At 47.6% G+C, this 20,039-nt stretch overlaps 1 protein-coding gene across 1 annotated transcript in view; it reads right to left on the reverse strand.

Moving 5' to 3' along the window:
- Positions 1-20,039, reverse strand: part of LOC147661249 (NFX1-type zinc finger-containing protein 1-like) — an 805,409-nt gene that overhangs the window by 705,034 nt on the left and 80,336 nt on the right. The window contains exon 4 of the mRNA XM_086951201.1: positions 13,147-14,905. Within this exon, the coding sequence (XP_086807327.1) occupies positions 13,147-14,905 (1,759 nt within the window). The remainder of the gene's footprint in view (positions 1-13,146; positions 14,906-20,039) is intronic.

A 20,039-nucleotide genomic window follows, 5' to 3' on the forward strand; every position in this document is an offset into this window, starting at 1 on the left:
TTCATCCATTCGGCGACTTCTTTCATTCCTTCGTGTAGGTTAGTTTTAGCGGTGCTGGGGTCCTTGGTGAGAGATAGGATCAGTTGAGTGTCATCCGCGTAAGAGATGATGTTGAGGTTGTGTTGGCGGGCGATGTCCGCGAGGGGGCTCATGTATACGTTGAAGAGGGTGGGACTGAGTGAGGATCCTTGTGGTACGCCGCAGATGATTTCAGAGGCCTCGGACTTGAATGGTGGGAGGCGGACTCTCTGGGTTCTTCCGGTGAGGAACGAGGTGATCCATTCCAGTGCCTTTCCTTGGATTCCGATGTTTCTGAGGCGTTGTAAAAGGGTGCTGTGGCAGACTGTGTCGAAGGCTGCAGAGAGGTCGAGGAGGATGAGGGCGACTGTGTCTCCATTGTCCAGTAGAGTTCGAATGTCGTCTGTTGCTGCGATGAGGGCGGTCTCAGTGCTGTGTTTGGCTCGGAAGCCAGATTGTGAGGGGTCGAGTGATTTGTTGGCTTCGAGGAAGGCGGCGAGCTGGTTGTTGACAGCTTTCTCGATGACTTTGGCCGGGAATGGAAGAAGCGAGATGGGGCGGTAGTTTTTGAGTTCGGTGGGGTCTGCTGTTGGTTTTTTCAGAAGGGCGGTGAGTTCAGCGTGTTTCCAATCTTCTGGGAAGATAGCGGAGTTGAAGGAGCAGTTGATGACGTCTCGGAGGTGAGGTGCTATGACGGAGTCTGCTTTGTTGAAGATGTGGTGAGGGCATGGGTCTGTGGGGGATCCAGAGTGGATGGAATTCATCAGGCGGATGGTGTCCTCAGTGGAGATTGGGTTCCAGGCGTTAAGGGTGTTGACGGGGGGAAGATGGTCAGCAGCTGGTAGGGTGGGTTGGTTTTCGGGTTGGTTGTCAAAGCTGTTGTGGATGTCTGCAATCTTGTTGTGGAAAAAAGAGGCTAGGGAGTCACAGAGGGTTTGAGAGGGGGTGATGTTGTTGGAGTTGGCCGAGGGGTTGGAAAATTCCTTGACGATGTTGAAAAGTTCCTTGCTGTTGTGGGCGTTGTTGTCAAGTCGATCCTTGAATGCTGTTTTCTTGGCTTTTCGGATCAGTTGGTGGTGATTGCGGGTTGCGCTTTTGAAGGCGTCCTTGGTGCTGGTGGTTGGGTCTTTTTTCCAGGCTTTTTCAAGGGAGCGGCAGAGTTTCTTGGATTTCTTAAGATCATCGTTGAACCATGAGGCCTTCTTGCTGCCTGGTTTGCTTTGCCGTTTTTTCAGTGGTGCTAAGGTGTCGGCGGTGTTGGATAACCATAGGGTGAGGTTGGCGGCGGCTTCGTTGGCGTTAGAGGAGAGGGCTGGGGAGGTTTGAAGGAGTGATGTGGAGATCTGGTCTGTGGTGATTTTGTTCCAGTTTCTTTGTAGAGTTGGTTGGAGGTGGATGATGGGTTTCGGCTTGTTGTAGGTGAAGTGAACGCAGCTGTGGTCAGTCCAGAGGAGATCTGAAGTGTGGCTGAAGGAGACATGGTTGCTGGAGGTGAAGATGGGGTCGAGAGTGTGACCTGCGATGTGGGTGGGGGAAGTGACCAGTTGTTTAAGTCCGAGGTTGGCGAGGTTGTCTAAGAGGGTGGCGGTGTTGCGGTCGTAGATCTTTTCAAGGTGGAAGTTGAGGTCTCCCAGAAGGATGTAGTCTTTGGAGGGGAGCGCGTGTGGGGTGATGAAGTCCGTGATGTCTTCACTGAATTTTGCGCGTGGTCCTGGTGGTCTGTAGAGGAGGGTGCCTCTGAGTGTGGTTTTGGGGTCGATGTGGATCTGGAAGTGAAGGTGTTCGGAGTTGGCGAGGTTGGCATCAGAGCTGGTTGAGATGCGGATTGTTTTCTTATGGACGATAGCGATTCCACCTCCTGTATGGTCAGTGCGGTCCTTGCGTGTGATCTTATAGTCATCAGGGATAGCGATGGCGATGTCAGGGGCGGAGGAAGCGTTCATCCATGTTTCCGTTAGGAAGGCGACGTCAGGAGAGATGGTGTCTAGTAGGTTCCAAAGGTCAATGGCGTGCCTGTGGACCGAGCGGGTGTTGAGAAGGATGCATTCTAGGTTGTTGGGGTCGGGAATCTGTGGTGTGGTCGTAGCGGAGATGTTGTCGGTGCCGATGAATTTGCAGGAGAAGCAGGAGAACGGTCCATGGGTGCGTCCAGGAGCGGCTTGGACGCAGTTGGGGGCGCGACCGGGGTTAAGGGCTAGGAGGGTGGCGGCATCGTAGGTGACGCGGGGGGGCTGGGCAGCGCGAGGGGCAGTGGGACTGGCGCTGGGCGCGGTCCAGGCGCGGACGGGCGTAGACGGGCTTACCTTTGGCGCACCTTCGGCGTGTCCGAAGCGCGTGGACGCTGCGCGTGGGGGCATTGGCCATAAATGGATGGTGGAAGGGGGCGGAGCGTGGGAGGGGCAGCAGCTGGGAGGCGGTAGCAGGGAGGAGGGGCGGGCTAGGGAGCGAGTAAACAAGATGGAGGGTCAAAGGGAGACTAAGGCAGGGGCAGCAGAAGCACCACGGCACCAGGGGCACAGATCAGTTTCCAGCGTTAGGTACAATTAATTAAATAAATCCCAGCGCGACTGTAAATAAATAATAAATCCCAGCGCGACTCGAAATAATTAATTAATACTCAGCGCGAGTCGAAATAATTAATAAATGCACAGCGCGAGTCAAGCTTAAATAAGTATACAATAGCGCGAGGTTATTCAAATCAATTGATTCACTTCCAAATCTGCAGTCTCGGTCTCACCAGTAAGCCAGAGCGTGAGCAGGAGCTGGGGTCAGGGAGCGTGGTGGGAGCGACCGTGCTGGATCAGGTCCAGGTAGTCACAGCGCGTCAGAGGAGGTAGGGAGCCCTCTGTTCGTGGGTGGGAGGGGCAGCAGCTGGGAGGCGGTAGCAGGGAGGAGGGGCGGGCTAGGGAGCGAGTAAACAAGATGGAGGGTCAAAGGGAGACTAAGGCAGGGGCAGCAGAAGCACCACGGCACCAGGGGCACAGATCAGTTTCCAGCGTTAGGTACAATTAATTAAATAAATCCCAGCGCGACTGTAAATAAATAATAAATCCCAGCGCGACTCGAAATAATTAATTAATACTCAGCGCGAGAGAGAGCAGGGAGGAGAGACAGAAAATAACATAACTAAGGATGACAACTAGTGGTAGGCTACAGTAAACAGGTGCGTTTTGAGAAAAGATCTGAACATGGAGTAGGGGGAGGACAACCTAAGAGAGAGAGGTAGGGAGTTCCAAAAGGACGGAGCTAAGAAAGAAAACCTAAGGCCACCGTGTTTCTTCCGCTTGAATCTGGGGACAGAAAGTAAAGCCAATTGGGATGACCGAAGGGTGCGAGAAGGGACATAAGGATGGAGCAAGGAAGAAATGAAGGATGGGCCATGACCAGTGAGGGATTTGAAAATGATGCAACCAAGCTTAAATTTACAGCGGGCAGAGACCGGAAGCCAGTGGAGACTTTTTAGGAGAGGTTGAACGTGCTGATCTCTGGGTTGATGGTAAATCAAGCGAGCAGCTTGATTTTGGATCAGCTGGAGTCTCCTGAGTTGGTATGCAGGAATGCCTACGTATAGTGCATTTGCGTAGTCAAGCCTAGACATGACTAACGCAAGCAAGGCCAAGGTAAGGGCATCGGTGGTAAGTAGGCGGGAGATTTTGCGTATTTTCCTGAGCTGGAAATGGCTGGAGGAAACTACAGCGCTGATCTGGGGTGTCATAGATAGGTCGTTGCTTATGACAACTCCCAGACTTTTTGCTGAGTTGACGGGACAAGGGAGGTTGCCAAGACTGGCAGGCCAAAAGGAAGAGTGCCAGGGATTGGAAGGACTCCCGACAAGGACCAGCTCAGTCTTGTCGGGGTTGAGTTTCAGATGGTTTGTGCCCATCCAATCACTGATGAAGCAGAGGGTGTTTTGAAAAGTAGAGATAGATTGGTCACTGGAGTCGATGGTGAAAACCAGTTGGATGTCGTCCGCGTAGTTGTACGCGGAGACATTGAATCGACGGAGGGAACGGATTAACGGGGCCAGGTATAAATTAAAAAGGAGAGGGGATAAGGAGGAACCTTGCGGGACACCACAGGTCAGCTCGACTTGAGAGGCAGAAAACTGGGACAGCCTGACAGCTTGATGGCGATGGGTCAGGAAAGAACGCACCCAGTCCAGAGCTGTACCCTGGATGCCAGCCTCTCTGACACGGTCGACCAAAATATCATGGTCGACCGTGTCAAAGGCGGCCGACAAATCCAGAAGAACCAGGGCCTGACAGGTGTTGGAGTCGGCGCCCCTGCGTAGTTCGTCCATCACAGAGAGGATGACAGCTTCTGTGGAATGCGCAGGTCTGAACCCAGCCTGCTGGGGGTCCAAAACATAAGAGTCCTCTATAAAAGAAGTAAGGGTTTGAGTGACGTGGGACTCCAGGACTTTGCTGAGGAAGGGGAGGAGGGAAATAGGGCGGTAGTTGCTCATGGTGGACGGATCAGCCGTAGGTTTTTTCAAGATGGCGACCACCTCTGCCCGTTTGAAGGAGGCCGGAACCACCCCCAAGGTTAAAGAGTTGTTTAAAAGGGCCAAAGGGGGGTCCGGACAGGAAGTGAAAGCTTCTCGCAGGGCAGAGGGGGGGCAACAATCGCTGGGGGAGCCAGAAGAGACTTTGAGCAGCAGGGGGAGAAAATTCTCTTTTGGGATGAGGGGAAACTGGGAGAGGGTGTGGGTGATGTGGTGAGAGGAGGTGCTGGCGGGGGGAGAGACAGGTGAGACATGAGCGGAGATGCTGGTTTTGATTTTAACAATTTTGTCCACAAAGAACTGATTCAAAGAATCACACAGAGGCTGGGAGGGGAGCGGGGCGATAGTAACTCTAGCCGGATTGGACAGTTCCTCAACAATTGAGAAAATGTCCTTGGACTTATTGGTGGAGTTCAGAATCTTGTTGGAGAAATAGCTAGATTTAGCCCGGGCTATAGCAGATTTGTATTCCCTCAGCTGAGAAGAGAAGACAGCCTTTGTCTCAGGGGTATATCCTCGACGCCAGCGTCTTTCGGCCTGACGGAGACTAAGTTTCAGTGCCTTGAGTTCCTCGGTGAACCACCTATGGGCGTCGTGGCTGCGCCGCGTTTTAACAGGTTTTAGAGGTGCCACCGAGTCAGCGGCAGAGACAAGCCATTGGGTAAGGTGATCAGACTGAGAGTCAATGGAAGTGATGGGTCCCGTGATGGAGGGGGCTGATGAGCTCAAGAAGGAGGTGAATTTATTAAGGTCGGCCTTGTTCCAATTACGTGCCAGAAAGTTAGATTCTCGGGTGATATTGGCCGGGGCGGGCTTAGCAAGGGAAAAGGTGATAAGTAGATGATCTGACCAGGGGCAGGGAAGGACAAGGGGGGTGGAGATAACTAAAGAGGAAGTCCATACCTGGTCCAAAATATGACCTTTTATGTGCGTGGGTGTGTGTATGTGTTGGGTACAATTGAGACCCAACATAAGGTCGGAAAAGGCGAGGGAATCAGGGGTTTCGTGAGGGTCTGATGGCCAGTAATTGAAGTCACCGAGAACTAAGACATTGGTGTTATTGATAGTTAGCTGGGAGATGAGCTCCCCAACCTGGACTGAGAAGTTAGGCATGGGTTGGGGGGGACGGTAAACTAGGACACATACAAGAGAGGACCCAGGTTGTTCTAGCCTGAGAGCAAGACAGTCAGTCATAGGGATGCTGGGGGTAGACACAGGGGAAAACCTGATTGAGTGACTAATGATGGCTGCAACCCGCCGCCCGCTCTGCCAGAGGGGCGATTGGCTTGCAGTATGTAATATCCTAGGGGGATGGCCGCCAGGATATCAGGGGAAGAGTCATCTGTGAGCCAGGTCTCGGACAGGAACAAGATGTCAGGCTGTTCCGATCCTAAGAGATAGAAGATGTCAGTTTTATGGCTGACCAGAGACCGAGTGATCAGGTACATCACAGATAAGGGGGAATTGGGGGCAAGTCCCGAGGTGGTAGGGCGAGATTTGCCTACCAGGGCCGGGGGGCTGTGAGTGAGGGGTGGAAAAATGATCTCAGGGAAGAAATTCCTGGGAGCAGGCAAGCCGCATACGGCATGCTTGACTAAGGCCTCAGGGGGAGGGAGGAGAGGTTTATGAAGAGAAATAATAGCAGAACGGGAATATGTGAGGAGGGGAGCAGAGTGACGTGCCCCGTGCCCCGGCCTGCCGCGGACGGGCGCAGACGGGCTTAACTCAGGCGCAACTCCGGCGCGCCTCCGTCGCGCCCGCTGCGCTCGTCCGCTGCGCTGACACATAATGGCCGTTTAAATAGGGGCAGGACGAGGGTGGAGTCTCAGGGAAGCTTCATGCCGATTGAAGCCCAATCAAAGATGGCGCCCGCTGTCACTGGGAGCCCGAGGTAACAAACAGCCCCCAGCCAGCCACTCGCCTCTGAAAAGCGGAAAATACAGTTAGAGCCCTGCACAACAAAAGGTGAGATTAAAAATACAATTTAAAGGACAGTGCGCAGCGTGAAAACGCCACCGCTCGCATTCAGCGGGGCGAAAGGCTAAAAACACAGAGAGATGCTCTCTCTCTCTCTCGACTCACTCAGTGTCAGCAAACAAGCCCACTGCCACCGGGCTGTCTGCAAAACACCGACAGAGGAGTAAAACGCGCTACTAAATAGGGGCAGGACGAGGGTGGAGTCTCAGGGAAGCTTCATGCCGATTGAAGCCCAATCAAAGATGGCGCCCGCTGTCACTGGGAGCCCGAGGTAACAAACAGCCCCCAGCCAGCCACTCGCCTCTGAAAAGAGGAAAATATAGTTAGAGCCCTGCACAACAAAAGGTGAGGTTAAAAATACAATTTAAAGGACAGTGCGCAGCGTGAAAACGCCACCGCTCGCATTCAGCGGGGCGAAAGGCTAAAAACACAGAGAGATGCTCTCTCTCTCTCTCGACTCACTCAGTGTCAGCAAACAAGCCCACTGCCACCGGGCTGTCTGCAAAACACCGACAGAGGAGTAAAACGCGCTACTAAATAGGGGCAGGACGAGGGTGGAGTCTCAGGGAAGCTTCATGCCGATTGAAGCCCAATCAAAGATGGCGCCCGCTGTCACTGGGAGCCCGAGGTAACAAACAGCCCCCAGCCAGCCACTCGCCTCTGAAAAGCGGAAAATATAGTTAGAGCCCTGCACAACAAAAGGTGAGGTTAAACATACAATTTAAAGGACAGTGCGCAGCGTGAAAACGCCACCGCTCGCATTCAGCGGGGCGAAAGGCTAAAAACACAGAGAGATGCTCTCTCTCTCTCTCGACTCACTCAGTGTCAGCAAACAAGCCCACTGCCACCGGGCTGTCTGCAAAACACCGACAGAGGAGTAAAACGCGCTACTAAATAGGGGCAGGACGAGGGTGGAGTCTCAGGGAAGCTTCATGCCGATTGAAGCCCAATCAAAGATGGCGCCCGCTGTCACTGGGAGCCCGAGGTAACAAACAGCCCCCAGCCAGCCACCCGCCTCTGAAAAGCGGAAAATATAGTTAGAGCCCTGCACAACAAAAGGTGAGGTTAAAAATACAATTTAAAGGACAGTGCGCAGCGTGAAAACGCCACCGCTCGCATTCAGCGGGGCGAAAGGCTAAAAACACAGAGAGATGCTCTCTCTCTCTCTCGACTCACTCAGTGTCAGCAAACAAGCCCACTGCCACCGGGCTGTCTAAAAAACACCCCTGGAACCCCATCCTTTGTTTCTGAACAAACTGGGTGAAATCAGGGTAGAAGCTCACCGTTGTGTTTTCAAACTTCGTGGGACCACCCACCTGAGATGCCTGCAGGATAGCGTCTCTGTCTCTGAAATTGAAAATTCTGGCGATTATAGGCCGTGGGCGGGCACCCGGCTTCGGCTTCCCACCCGGTACTCTGTGTGCACGTTCCACAGCGAAAAAAGTTGCTCAGGCCTTTGGGGGCAAGATGGCTTAAGATGAGGTCTTTCACAAGGAGATACGGGGTTGACTCTTCTGATTTTTCAGATTTTTTATTGCGTCTTGCCCGACTTTCAAAATCCTCCAGCCGGCGAGCAAAGAGATCATTGGATGATCGCTAGTTGTGAACCTCCGTCTGTAAATCGGACACATCAGTCGTAAGGCTGGTGCCTCATATTGTTGGCCAATGGAGGTCTTCATGCTAGCAATGGCGCCCATAACATCACGCAGGGTCAAATCATCCACTGCGGCTGAGCCGTCAACCGCATCTCCCGGAGACCTACTCGCACCACCGGGGGACCCTTTATGATGGGTATAGCGATCCATAATGTTCGATTGAGTAGAACCCCCTCGGTGAATGGTCTTGGTCTTCCGTTTCTCGCTATCGGGGTTGCCCGCCATATTAGATGTTGCGCCCCGAAGGGGCCTTTGAGACCTGGTAAAAATGACTCCTCACAATTCACCCACGGGGATCTCCAAGTGTGAGTGTGAGTCTCAGCAGGATATCACGACCAGGAACACTCGGCAGCTGGCATACAGTGAAGTTGAGGGGTCCGGCTCCCGGTCTGCCAGAGCGGTGTTGAGATAGGAAGAGGCAGAAGAACCAAAAACGAACTCGAAAGTTAACTCCAAGGACTTGGGCAGGACCCCTCAGGCCGTTGTTGTTCAACTACCACCTGGGCACCACAGTGACTCGAGCCCCGGGCAGTTCCATGGAGCAGGCCACAAAAGTTCAAAGTATCGTAGTTTCGGTTCCCAGGGTCCAAATCGATTTCTGAAAGCAGCTATTATATCAGCTGGGTTGTGATTTCAATAACCCTTCGTCATAGTCAGGATAAAATTCAGGATAGATGCGGGAGGCGGCGAGGGTCTCGGGAGCCCTGTGCCCACGCGACCATCTTGGTTGCGCACGAAGCTCCTCCAAAAACAAGGTTTTGTATTAGTTTACTAAACACTGCCACTATAACCCAAATACCTTGGCTCAAAATATCCTTATGACAAGAAGAGTGCCCTGGGTTGGGAAATCACCCAAATCTTGTGAAGGGAACGGTCTTGTTGTCTCTTTTCGACACCCAGAAATGGTAATAATTTTGCTTGAAGAGATACGTAACAGAGGAGGAATGTCATCTAAGTATCAGAAAAATTTCATTACTGTGGTATACTTAGGATACTTTTACAAACAAGTAATAGAGGATTTTAGTGGACCCAGAAATGGCTTATTGATAGCAGATAGGGCATAGACCTCTTGCCTTGTTTAACAGATTTTCACCCCTCAGAATGTGCAGTGATGTGGATTTCCTACACGAGGACGTTGAACAATATAATCGCCTTATTGGTAATGAATTACTCCCAACTCCAATTTCAAAGTCTAAGAACTTGATCCTAGTAGCATGGAACATTGCGGGTATTAATATGAAATTAAAAGACAATGTATGGCCTGTATTTTTAGATAACTGCCAAATTTTCTGTATGCAAGAGTGTGGTGAAGTATCATATAATAAAAGTCAGCAGACAGGAATACTTCAGGTCGTATGTTTATTAGCCATATCCCATCCTCGTCGCCAAATTGTGGTGAAGTATCATATAATAAAAGTCAGCAGACAGGAATACTTCACGTGATGTGTTTATTAGCCACAGCCTCAGCAGTCCCAAAGTAACTGACAAACAAGGAATCTCTAGACTGTAAACCAACATTGGACATTCTACATTTCAGTGATGTAATGCTGTAATGTAGTGAACATGAGATTACCACAAAGAGACCTGGCATACGGAACCTTTCCACGTAGATGGCTTCTCAATAGTTGACACACAAGTGACGCCCACACGAAATGGAAGGGCAAAGGGAGGTTTAGCAGTTTTACTTTCAGTTATATGCCCTCTGACTCTAAAGAAAGTTTACTCAAGCTACCAAAACAAAGGATTCATCTCTATTTTGGAAGAGGATAAATCACTCCGATTTTAAAGATAGTTGCGCTGCTAAAATTGAAAGTTTAGAGTGGCCCCAAGAGTGGATAAGTTATTTCGGACAGGTTTTTAATTCAGTTGATGAAATTCCCGTTTTAATAGAAAATAACAACCCCAACAGTACCTTGTAATTAGTAGAAAATAAAAAATGTATAACTATTGACCCTCCAAATTTGGACCCTATTACCCTGAATGAAGTCATATTGGCCCTAGAAAAAAGTGCAAATGGAAAGGCTCCTGGTGCCGATGGGGTTTCAATAGACATTTTTAAACTTGATATGGGTCTTTGGGTCCCATTATTACAAAATGTGTTTAATACCATTGCAGGGGGCTTGGAACCAAGAACCTGGACTGAAAGTATTATTGTCCCGATTTTTAAATAGGGTAATAGGAGTGATACCAAATGCTATCGCCCTATTACCCTCCTAGACACAACCTCAAAATTGATGGGTAGGATATTATTGGAGAGGTTGGAATTGTGGGCAGGTGAAAATACAATTTTCACTGAATCACTGTACAGCTTCAGAAGGGAGATAGGGACAATGGAACAATGTATAAACTTGCACCTATTGATTAGTAAGTATCCAATTGCAAAAAGTGTCCATCTACATCTTTGTTTTGTCACCTTACTAGTGCTTTTGACCTAGTAAACAATGCAAAGTTATGGCAAACTTTGATTCATATGGGCGCACCAAATGATATCATCATATGCCTCTCACAAATATATAGCCGTTTGAGTACAAGAGTTCGCTAGAGGGAGAATGCACCACCAGCTTCAGGGTAACACGGGGAATCAGGCAGGGATGTGTGCTTGCCCCACTTCTTTTTTCCCTGTAGATAAATAGAGTTGATGAGGGTTTGCAAAAGTTAAATATTGATGTTCCTAGAGTAGGAAAACGTGCTATCACAACTTTACTCTATGCAGACAACGCAGTTCTTTTATCGAAAACTGCGAATGGGCATCAGACTCTCATTGAACATTTTGCAGAATTCATGCACGATAAGGATCTAGTACTCAATTTGAAAAAGACATTTACGATGGTGTGTGGGCAAGGAAAAGTAAAAACTAGGACTCGCCATGTAAATAGCGTCCCTATTGAAGCAACACATTCTTTTGTATACTTGGGATTAGTATTTACTACAAAGGGACACTGGGGAGCCCGCATTGAACACTGTAAATTAAAAATTGTCAAGATAATTGAGGCAATCTTTAGATTCTCAAAAAATGGGAAATAAGCCAATTATGGAAATCATGGCACTATATAAGAGCAAGTGTCTTACTGGAACCTGCTATGGTGCAGCACTTTGGGGAGCGGCTAACTGTGCAATTCTTCAAACTCAAGAAAATATATTGTTAGCTGTACCCAATTCCACTCCCATATATAGTGTGCATAAAGAACTGGAAGCTACATATATTAACAATTGTATAAGCATAATAGGTTTCAATACCTGGTATGGGATATGGAGTAAGGAATGCACAAAGTTCACACAAGATGTCATCAAGTATTGTATTGCACTTGACCATCGGAAAAAAAATCCGTTGGCTGATATACATTCAAAATCTCTTAAATGAATGTGCCACAAACATTGATTTTAATAATCCCTCACAAATATTTGAGTACGATAAAAAAGATCTGAAGACTAGTCTGATGGAATCACAGAATTGATCAAGGGAAGTTGATGCTAACATGAAACCATTGACCAAGGCATACTGCGATAACTCCTTTGGGATAGGGATAAAAAATTATTTACTACAGGTCACAAATATAAAACATAGATTTTACCTTACAAGATTACGAATGGGGCTAGCCCACTTTTTAATTGCTTTTGCTAAAATAAGCAAGTGGAACCATATTCTTCCGAAGTGCCCTTGTGAAGGGAAATCATATCAGACTAGACAACGTTGCACTTTTTTTTACTTTGTGGTTTTTATAGAGATATCAGGAAGAGTCTCTTACGGCCGCTGTTTTTAAAGGAGAGACTGTTCACATATAAAACCGCTTTTGCGTATATTTGTGGCCTAGTAAATCTTACAGTTTGTAATGCAGTGGCAGTTTATATTCAAAAGGCAATCAAAATAAGATACAATAATTCTCATCTTGAGGCCCTTGTTTACGAAGAAACTGGGTCACATATGATTAATTGCATCCGTGTTTGTATTTTGTGTTCTTTTAAACTATATATTCTTGTATATGGCACTTTATGTACTATGGCTTTCTAGATATATTGATGAAGTTCTTAACCTACCACACTTTATTTAATATATTTTATGTATATTTTGAGAAGAATAGTGATGCTACTGGAGTTATAGCCCTGCATTGAATTGGTTATTTTGCACGCAGAACTTTATGTATATGGGCAAGTGAGACCATAATCTTCCGAAGTGCCCTTGTGATGGGAAATCATATCAGACAACGTTGCACTTTATTTTACTTTGCAGTTTTTATAGATGTATCAGGAAGAGTCTCTTACGGCCGTTGTTTTTAAAGGAGAGACTATTCACATATAAAACCGCTTTTGCGTATATTTGTGGCCTAGTGCATTTTACAGTTTGTAATGCAGTGGCAGTTTATATTTAAAAGGCAATCAAAATAAGATACAATAATTCTCATCTTGAGGCCCTTGTTTACGAAGAAACTGGGTCACATATGATAAATGGCATCCGTGTTTGTATTTTGTGTTCTGTTAAACTATATATTCTTGTATATGGCACTTTATGTACTATGCCTTTCTAGATATACTGATGAAATTCTTATCCTAACGCACTTTATTTCATATATTTTATATATATTTTGAGAAGAATAGTTATGTTACTGGAGTTATAGCCCTGCATTGAATTGGTTATTTTGTACGCTGAACTTTATGTATATGGTTTTTCTGGGGTCTGCCGTTGAAATTCTAATTTTACTGTTATTTTTAAATGCATTTTATTGCATATTTGTTGATGGAATTATGTTTTTTAACGTTATAGCCCTGCACTGAATCGGACATTTTTGCATGTAGCACTATATATGTATATGGTTTCCTGGGGCATGCTGTTGGAATCTTCATTTTATCGTTATTTTAAATGTATTTTATTGTAGATTTTGTGATGTGAAGATGTTTATGACTTTTAGGATGCTTTTATGGTTTGCGATTATTAAAATGAAAAAAGCTTGTTAAATTTGCTTTGATTTGACAACATTTACTTATCCATTTGCTTACCTCTGCTGCACTGCAGCTGGCAGTGGAAGTAGACTGCAGGCTAGTGAGGGTTTCACTCCCACTAGACGGCATGGAAACAGGACTTGTAGGGAAGTGGCTTGGACTCGTCGGGGTGTAGGATGGGCTTGTAGGGCAGTAGCTTGGACTCATTGGGCTGTGGGATGGGCTTGTAGGGCAGTAGCTTGGACTCGTTAGTCTGTAGGATGGGCTTGTAGGGCAGTAGCCTGAACTCGCAGAGATGGAGTTTGGTTTGGTAGCGGTGAACAAAGGACTCATAGAGCAGGAGGTAGACATAGCAGTCGAAGTGCCTGGACGAGTGATATTGTAGCTTGGAGCGGTAGCGGTATCCTTTGACTTTCTCGCCGTCTCAGATGGAAGCTGCGGTTCATCAACAGGATCAATGTGACATGGATTCAGGGTTGTGAGGTCATATTCTATTGAACTGCCATCTAAGTAGTGCGGAGAGAAGACTGAAGTGTTGCACTCCACAATGTATCTTCTGAACGGCAGGCGCCTGTGATCCATTTCTTGAAGGCCTTCCAGAACATGGCGGTATCCCTCAAAAAATGCAGGTGACTCCACCATGGTGAAGCGTGTTTTGCAAATGTGTTTATAAAGATCCTGAGGATCTATTTTCAGGTCAATCCATACACATCCTTCAGCAAGCTCTTGCCTATTATAACTCACCACTGTGCCAAACAGAATCTCATCACAGTCATTCGAAATCAAGCATACTAGGGACCCGCCCATGAGCCTCTTGGACGAAATGAAAGAGCTGAAGGGAGAGTCAAACCCCGCCATGTAGATCACTCCGGTTGGCATCGTGCCCACTTTTAAAATGCACACATTCCTGTAGAGCCTGAGACCCTTCTTGTTTCTCCCCGTATGAGAGAAGAGAGTCTTGGGACTAAAACAAGAGGCAATCCCATCCCTCAAGGGCTTGATGAAATCCTCACGCAGGAGGCGGAAGTGAAGGTCCAGGTAGCATTGTTCGCTTTGATGCGGGCCACGTTTGGGATTGCGCCGTAAAGTAGAACCTGGTGAGTTCAATATATCTTCTGGCACAGGGAAAACTGAGATGCGGCGGATCTTCTCCGCATTGGCAGGTGACATGAATTTCCCTACAATGTTGTCCTCTGGAAAGGCTGCATCCACCATCAATTTCAGATCCTGAAGCTGCTTCTGAGTAATCCAGGGGATCTGCAGGCCACGGGTCTGTTGTCGCTTCAGCTTCCAGTACAGGAGATCCACTGGAAGGTGAAGGAGGGGCTGAGTTCTCTCATGTGTCGCTGTGACCAGGTGGTGTAACAGAACTACTGTGTTTCCTATCACCTTGCTGCTGACATGTCCTTGGTCCTGAAAGGTGTCAATTTGTGCAATGAAAAGCAGCAAATCTCTGGTTATGAATGTTGAACCGAGCACCGCTGCGAGTATCGGCTGCACGTCCTCGGCTGTTGCCGCATCCTCAAGGGCCACAATGAGTCCCCTAATCAAGGTATAGACTTCTCTGGGACTCAAGTCAGGGTATTGCACCGCTAGCCTGAGCTGAAAGCAGTTTCTCTGCAGAAACAAGAGAACTTCTCTAGGGGAACTGATGCACAAATCATTCAGGTCAACAATGAATCTTGAAACTCCGCTGGGACTTGGTTCATTGAAAGAACGGTGGGGCCTTTTGCTCCAACCATGATCGTCTTCTGATTTAAAGTCCGGCCACTGCCTTTTTCTTCCTTCTGGTGCCTTGCTGGAGGATCGATTCATCCTGGTTGGAGGAAGAAAAATCAAATATGTATTAATGACCATCTGAATTTTCCAACAGGACATATACATAACTTCTTACGTATACACCTTGCACAGCAATTATACGGCTCTACATTCTCCCTAGCTTACTGAAACCAAACTCTTCATCCTTGAGAAATGGGTCATTTTCTGACACTTAATAGGCATTAAACATTTGGCCTTCAGTGAGGTAGGCAAGCCGTGGATTTAGAGTATTAATCCAGCATTGTTCACCTCCTCAGGAGGGTCAGGAGATGGGCTCTCCTAGTTCTTGTTCTACAAACCCCCCAACCGTGTAAGCTTCTTATTGTTCCTCTCACTCTGGACTAAAGCAGAGTGTTTTGTCTAATATGCCTTAATAACCTAACTGCCCACCGTGATATACGTGTGCATTTTATGACTCGAGGAGTCTACTTATGATATTCATTTATTTATTTTAAAATACATCTTTATTGATTTTATGCCTGGTTACCAGGCTTCTCGGGTCACACCATCATGCCAGCAACAATCCCCCTCCCACCACTCTGTCCCACACAACACCACATCTACAACCTAGAGAATACAAAACAGAATTTGGTCTATTGTAGACTTCCTATTGAGAGGTACTGTGATTGAAAGTATGGCCACCACTACCATTACATAGGCACCTCCCATCGGGATTAGCCACCTGGTCACATCGGTGATGTCTCTTGCCCGGTATCCACCTACCCCTCAGGTTCTTTTAGTTTGTTAACCATGTCCACTCACAACTCCCCTCCCCCTTTCGTCTGAGCGTTCATCCCTCATCCTACTTTCTTCCGTTAGCACCCATTCCTTCAGGTCATTCTGCCAGGATATGTATGCTCCTAACCTGGGAGTCAACCAGTGTATTGCCAACCGGTGCTTGCCCAGCACCAATGCCAGAGAGGCACATCTGTATCTGATGTGTCCCTGTTTTGGGTGTGGTATTAGCCCCAACAGGTAATGAATGATTGTGCTTTCTATGGAGATGTTAGATGTCCTGGTCAGATTTGTCACCACCTCCCTCCAGAATTCCTGAACAGGGGCACATGCCCAAGTCATGTGTAGGAATGTGGTTCTAGGGACACCTCATCTGGCTGATTACCGATGACCTCTGCGGGCATATTGTGTGTAACATTCCGGTGTTGGGTATGTGCAATGTATAAAATTAAACTGAACCAACTTTAAACAAGCATTGCTCGCTATATGCTGCACCAAGGTGCAGCTCCGTTTCCAGACACTGTTCTGAAGTGACTCCTCCAGGTCCTTCTCCAGGTCTTCCTCCAGGTCCTTCTCAAGGATCTCCCCCAGGTCCTCCTCCAGGCCCTTCTCTAGGTCCTCCTCCAGGTCCTTCTCAAGGTCCTCCTCCAGGTCCTACTCCAGGTTCTTCTTCAGGACCTCCTCCAGGTCCTTCTCATGGTCCTCTTCAAGGTCCTTCTCCTGCTCCTCCTCCATGTCCTTCTCCAGGTCCTCCTCCAGGTCCTTCTCAAGGTCCTCCTCCAGGTCCTTCTCTAGGTCCTCCTCCAGGTCCTTCTCAAGGATCTCCCCAGGTCCTCCTCCAGGTCCTTCTCCAGGTCCTCCTCCAGGTCCTTCTCATGGTCCTCTTCAAGGTCCTTCTCCAGCTCATCCTTCTCCAGGTCCTCCTCCAGGTCCTTCTCAAGGTCCTCCTCCAGGTCCTTCTCCAGGTCCTCCTCCAGGTCCTTCTCAAGGATCTCCCCCAGGTCCTCCTCCAGGTCCTCCTCCAGGTCCTTCTCAAGGTTCTCCTCCAGGTCCTCCTCCAGGTTCTTCTCCAGGACCTCCTCCAGCTCCTTCTCCAGGTCCTCCTCCAGGTCCTCCTTCAGGTCCTTCTCCAGGTCCTCCTCCAGGTCCTTCTCCCCGTCCTCCTCTAGGTCCTTTTCCAGGTTCTCCACCACGTCCTTCTCCAGGAGGTCCTTCTCCAGGCCCTCCTCCAGGTCCTTCTCCAGGTCCTCCTCCAAGTCCTTCTCCAGGTCCTGCTGTATTTCAATGAGGTCCTTCTCCAGGTCCTCCACCAGGTCTTTTCCCAGGTCCTTCTACAGGTCCTCCACCAGGTCCTTCTCTAGGTCCTTGTCAAGGTCCTTTTCAAGGTCCTCCACCAAGTCCTTTTCCAGGAGGCCTTCTCCACCAGTTCCTCCTCCAGGTCCTTCTCCATGTTCTTGTCCAGGTCCTTTTCCAGGTCCTCCACCAGGCCCTTGTCTAGGTACTTTTCCAGGTCCTCCTCCAGATCTTCCTCCAGGTCATACTCCCAGTGTCATTGCTGTCATTGGGAATTTTGGTCTATCTGTTTTATAGACCTTATAAAGGTGTGATATCAAATGTTTTGTGTGAGTAGTACCCTCTAAAGTCTCCAGACTACAGCTGGCCTGGGGCCCATCTGGGTAGCACGGCCACACCTCCTTAGCCATCCCGGCCAGCTTAAAATATTGCAGAAATTGGCCACCTCCTAAAATGTCACTCTAGCCTCTTTTAAAAAGGATGAACTTTTACTCCGGGCACAAGTCATCAAGCATAACCTCTTTAGTCCCACCTCCACAATGATATACTCTGGTTTATCCGTCTGAAGGGTTGCAAACATTTTAAAAGCAAACCTCCAGAGTATGGGGCCCGCTTCAAGACTTGCTTAACCGCAGTTTGTGGCGAGTTCACTACTCTCCTCACTATGTACGGAGTCCCTCTAGATTGTATCGCTCCCTTCATTAGACACACCAGCAGTGATCTCTGGTCCATCTGTCCTCCCAGTAGTCTCATCTCCCAGGTTTCTGAGTCTCCACACCACATTGCTGCATACTGGGGTTGGGTGGTTAAAAATTAAAGCTCCATGTAGGTAAGCCCAGACCTCCTTCTTCGCTATCCCTTTCAATACTGCAATCTGAACTCTGCTTCTTTTACCAGCGTACATCAGGGAGGTCAATAAACTACCCAGTTCCCTAAAGGTATCCCCTAGGATCAGGCCTAGAGAGTTCTGAAAAGTATAGTAGCTTTGAGGGAGGAACCACCTTTTCTATCACCAATAATGGTAGAGTATTCCAGAAATAAACTAGGATGAGCAGTCCTTGCACAACCCTTCCCATGTTATATTTGTGTTGCTTCTGTTCCATGTGTGCCACTCTAATCCCCAGATGTCAATAGCTGTCTGTTCTATATCTTAGCTACAGTGCAGGTTGCTCTTCTAGAGCGTGATGCGCCAGCGAGGACAGGGGGAACACTAGGGATTTCTCTTGATTGATCTGCAGGCCAAATACTCTATCAAACTGCTGTATTTCAGTTAGCAAGTGTGGAACCAATGTCGCAGGGTGCATCAGGTACACTAAGGTGTCACCCGCATACATTGACACCACATGGTTTACTGTCCCTAGCTGGATTCCCCAGGGCTCCAACATGTCCTGCAGCTGGGCTGCCAGGGCAAACAACAATGGAGACAACAGACACCCCTGCCTCGAGCCCCTTTCCAATGCCTAGCTGCAGGAGATTACACCCCCAGATCCGACCCTGGCCGTCGGGTCCATGTATAGCAGACCCACTCAGCTACAGAACCGTGGGTCAACGCCAATCTTCTTCAGCACTGCCATCATAAATGCCCACTCTAAGGTGTCAAATACCTTTTCAATATCTAAAGCAACCAACACTCCCTGTATATCCCTGAATACAGTTTCATGTAGTAGATGACACAGCTGTCTCAGGTTCATGTGAGTGCTGTGTCCCGAGATAAACCCGTAGTGCTCCTCATGCACCAATGACTCCTCCTCTTGACCCAAGTCTATTGGTTAGTGCCTTGGCAAGAATTTTGGAGTCTACATTTATCATGAAAAAGGATCTAGAACACCCAGGACCTCTGGGTCTTGATACGGTTTGGGGATCATTATTATTTCGGATTCCCTCATGGAAGCACGCAGTCATCTGGTCTCGTTGTAGACCTCTAGCAGTCGGCCAACTATTTTCTTTAAAAATCCTTCTTTCAAAAAACCTTTTTACCTTTTATATCAGCACAAAAAATTTGACACTTCCAAGTAGGTACTAAAACCTTCTGGTATCTTGGAATGGGAGATTGGGAGTCATGTCATGTGGCTTAAAGGTGCAATTTAAAACCAAGATATAGATTGAAGGACCATAATATGACATGGAGATGATATCATTAAATATAATTGGCAGTTATTTTGTGCTGAAAGATCATCTTAGTACGGAACTCATCTATGATTAAAGACACATCTACACAATCTATCACGCTTTGATTATGAAAACTACTGGGAAGGGTCATATTTTTTCAACTCACTAATTATTTTTCTTTTTACTTTCCTTACATAAGCTCTGAAGAAGCAGTTGTTGAGCCGCGAAACATGTATTGGCTCTGACTGTATAAGAGAATAAAGAACTCTTCATGGGACTTGTACTTTGTTTTAAATGTGATTAAATGTTATCCCTGTAAATAAATGTTCAATGAAATGTACTGGTATAACAAGTAAAACGTTTTTTTGTAAGAGAATTTAAAAAGAAAATTGCTTTTCAATAAAAGAAAATGCGAAAAGAGTAAAGGTGTATAAGGGAATTAATATGTAGCTAGTTGATAAAGGCTCCCGGATGATGTGTGCATATATGCTTCCTTTCAACATATCTGTTTACTGGGTTACTGATATAGTGGGTAGTAGCCTAGTGCAGGGACGTTCACATCAGTAGCCCATAATATGATCAAACAGCCGCTCAACTAGTCTTCCCCTGAACATAGAACAAAATGTTACCGGGATCCCATCAGCTACCGGCGTCTTTCCTCAAGACCGACCTTTTGATGCCTCCAATAACTCCACCGGGTAAAGCTCCCGGTCTAATTGATGTGCCTGAGCAGGGGGAGAGCCTCGGTATCGTGATGTCCCCCAAGTATGCCTGTATTTCCCTGTGTTGCTTTACACCTTTTGTATAACCCGCTAAAATACTACTCCAGAGCCTCATTAATAGTCTGTTAATTTAATAGTTGTGTTCCATTTGTGTGTACTACGGTAAGGATAGTGGACAAGAGCCTATCCCTTTTCAACAGCCATGCAAGCATTTGGCCAGATTTGTCATTCTGCACGTGTAGGTTCTGTCTGTAGTCTGTACATCAGAATCTG

The sequence above is a fragment of the Lissotriton vulgaris genome, unplaced genomic scaffold (assembly GCF_964263255.1).
Source record: "Lissotriton vulgaris unplaced genomic scaffold, aLisVul1.2 SCAFFOLD_534, whole genome shotgun sequence".
Taxonomy (NCBI): domain Eukaryota; kingdom Metazoa; phylum Chordata; class Amphibia; order Caudata; family Salamandridae; genus Lissotriton; species Lissotriton vulgaris.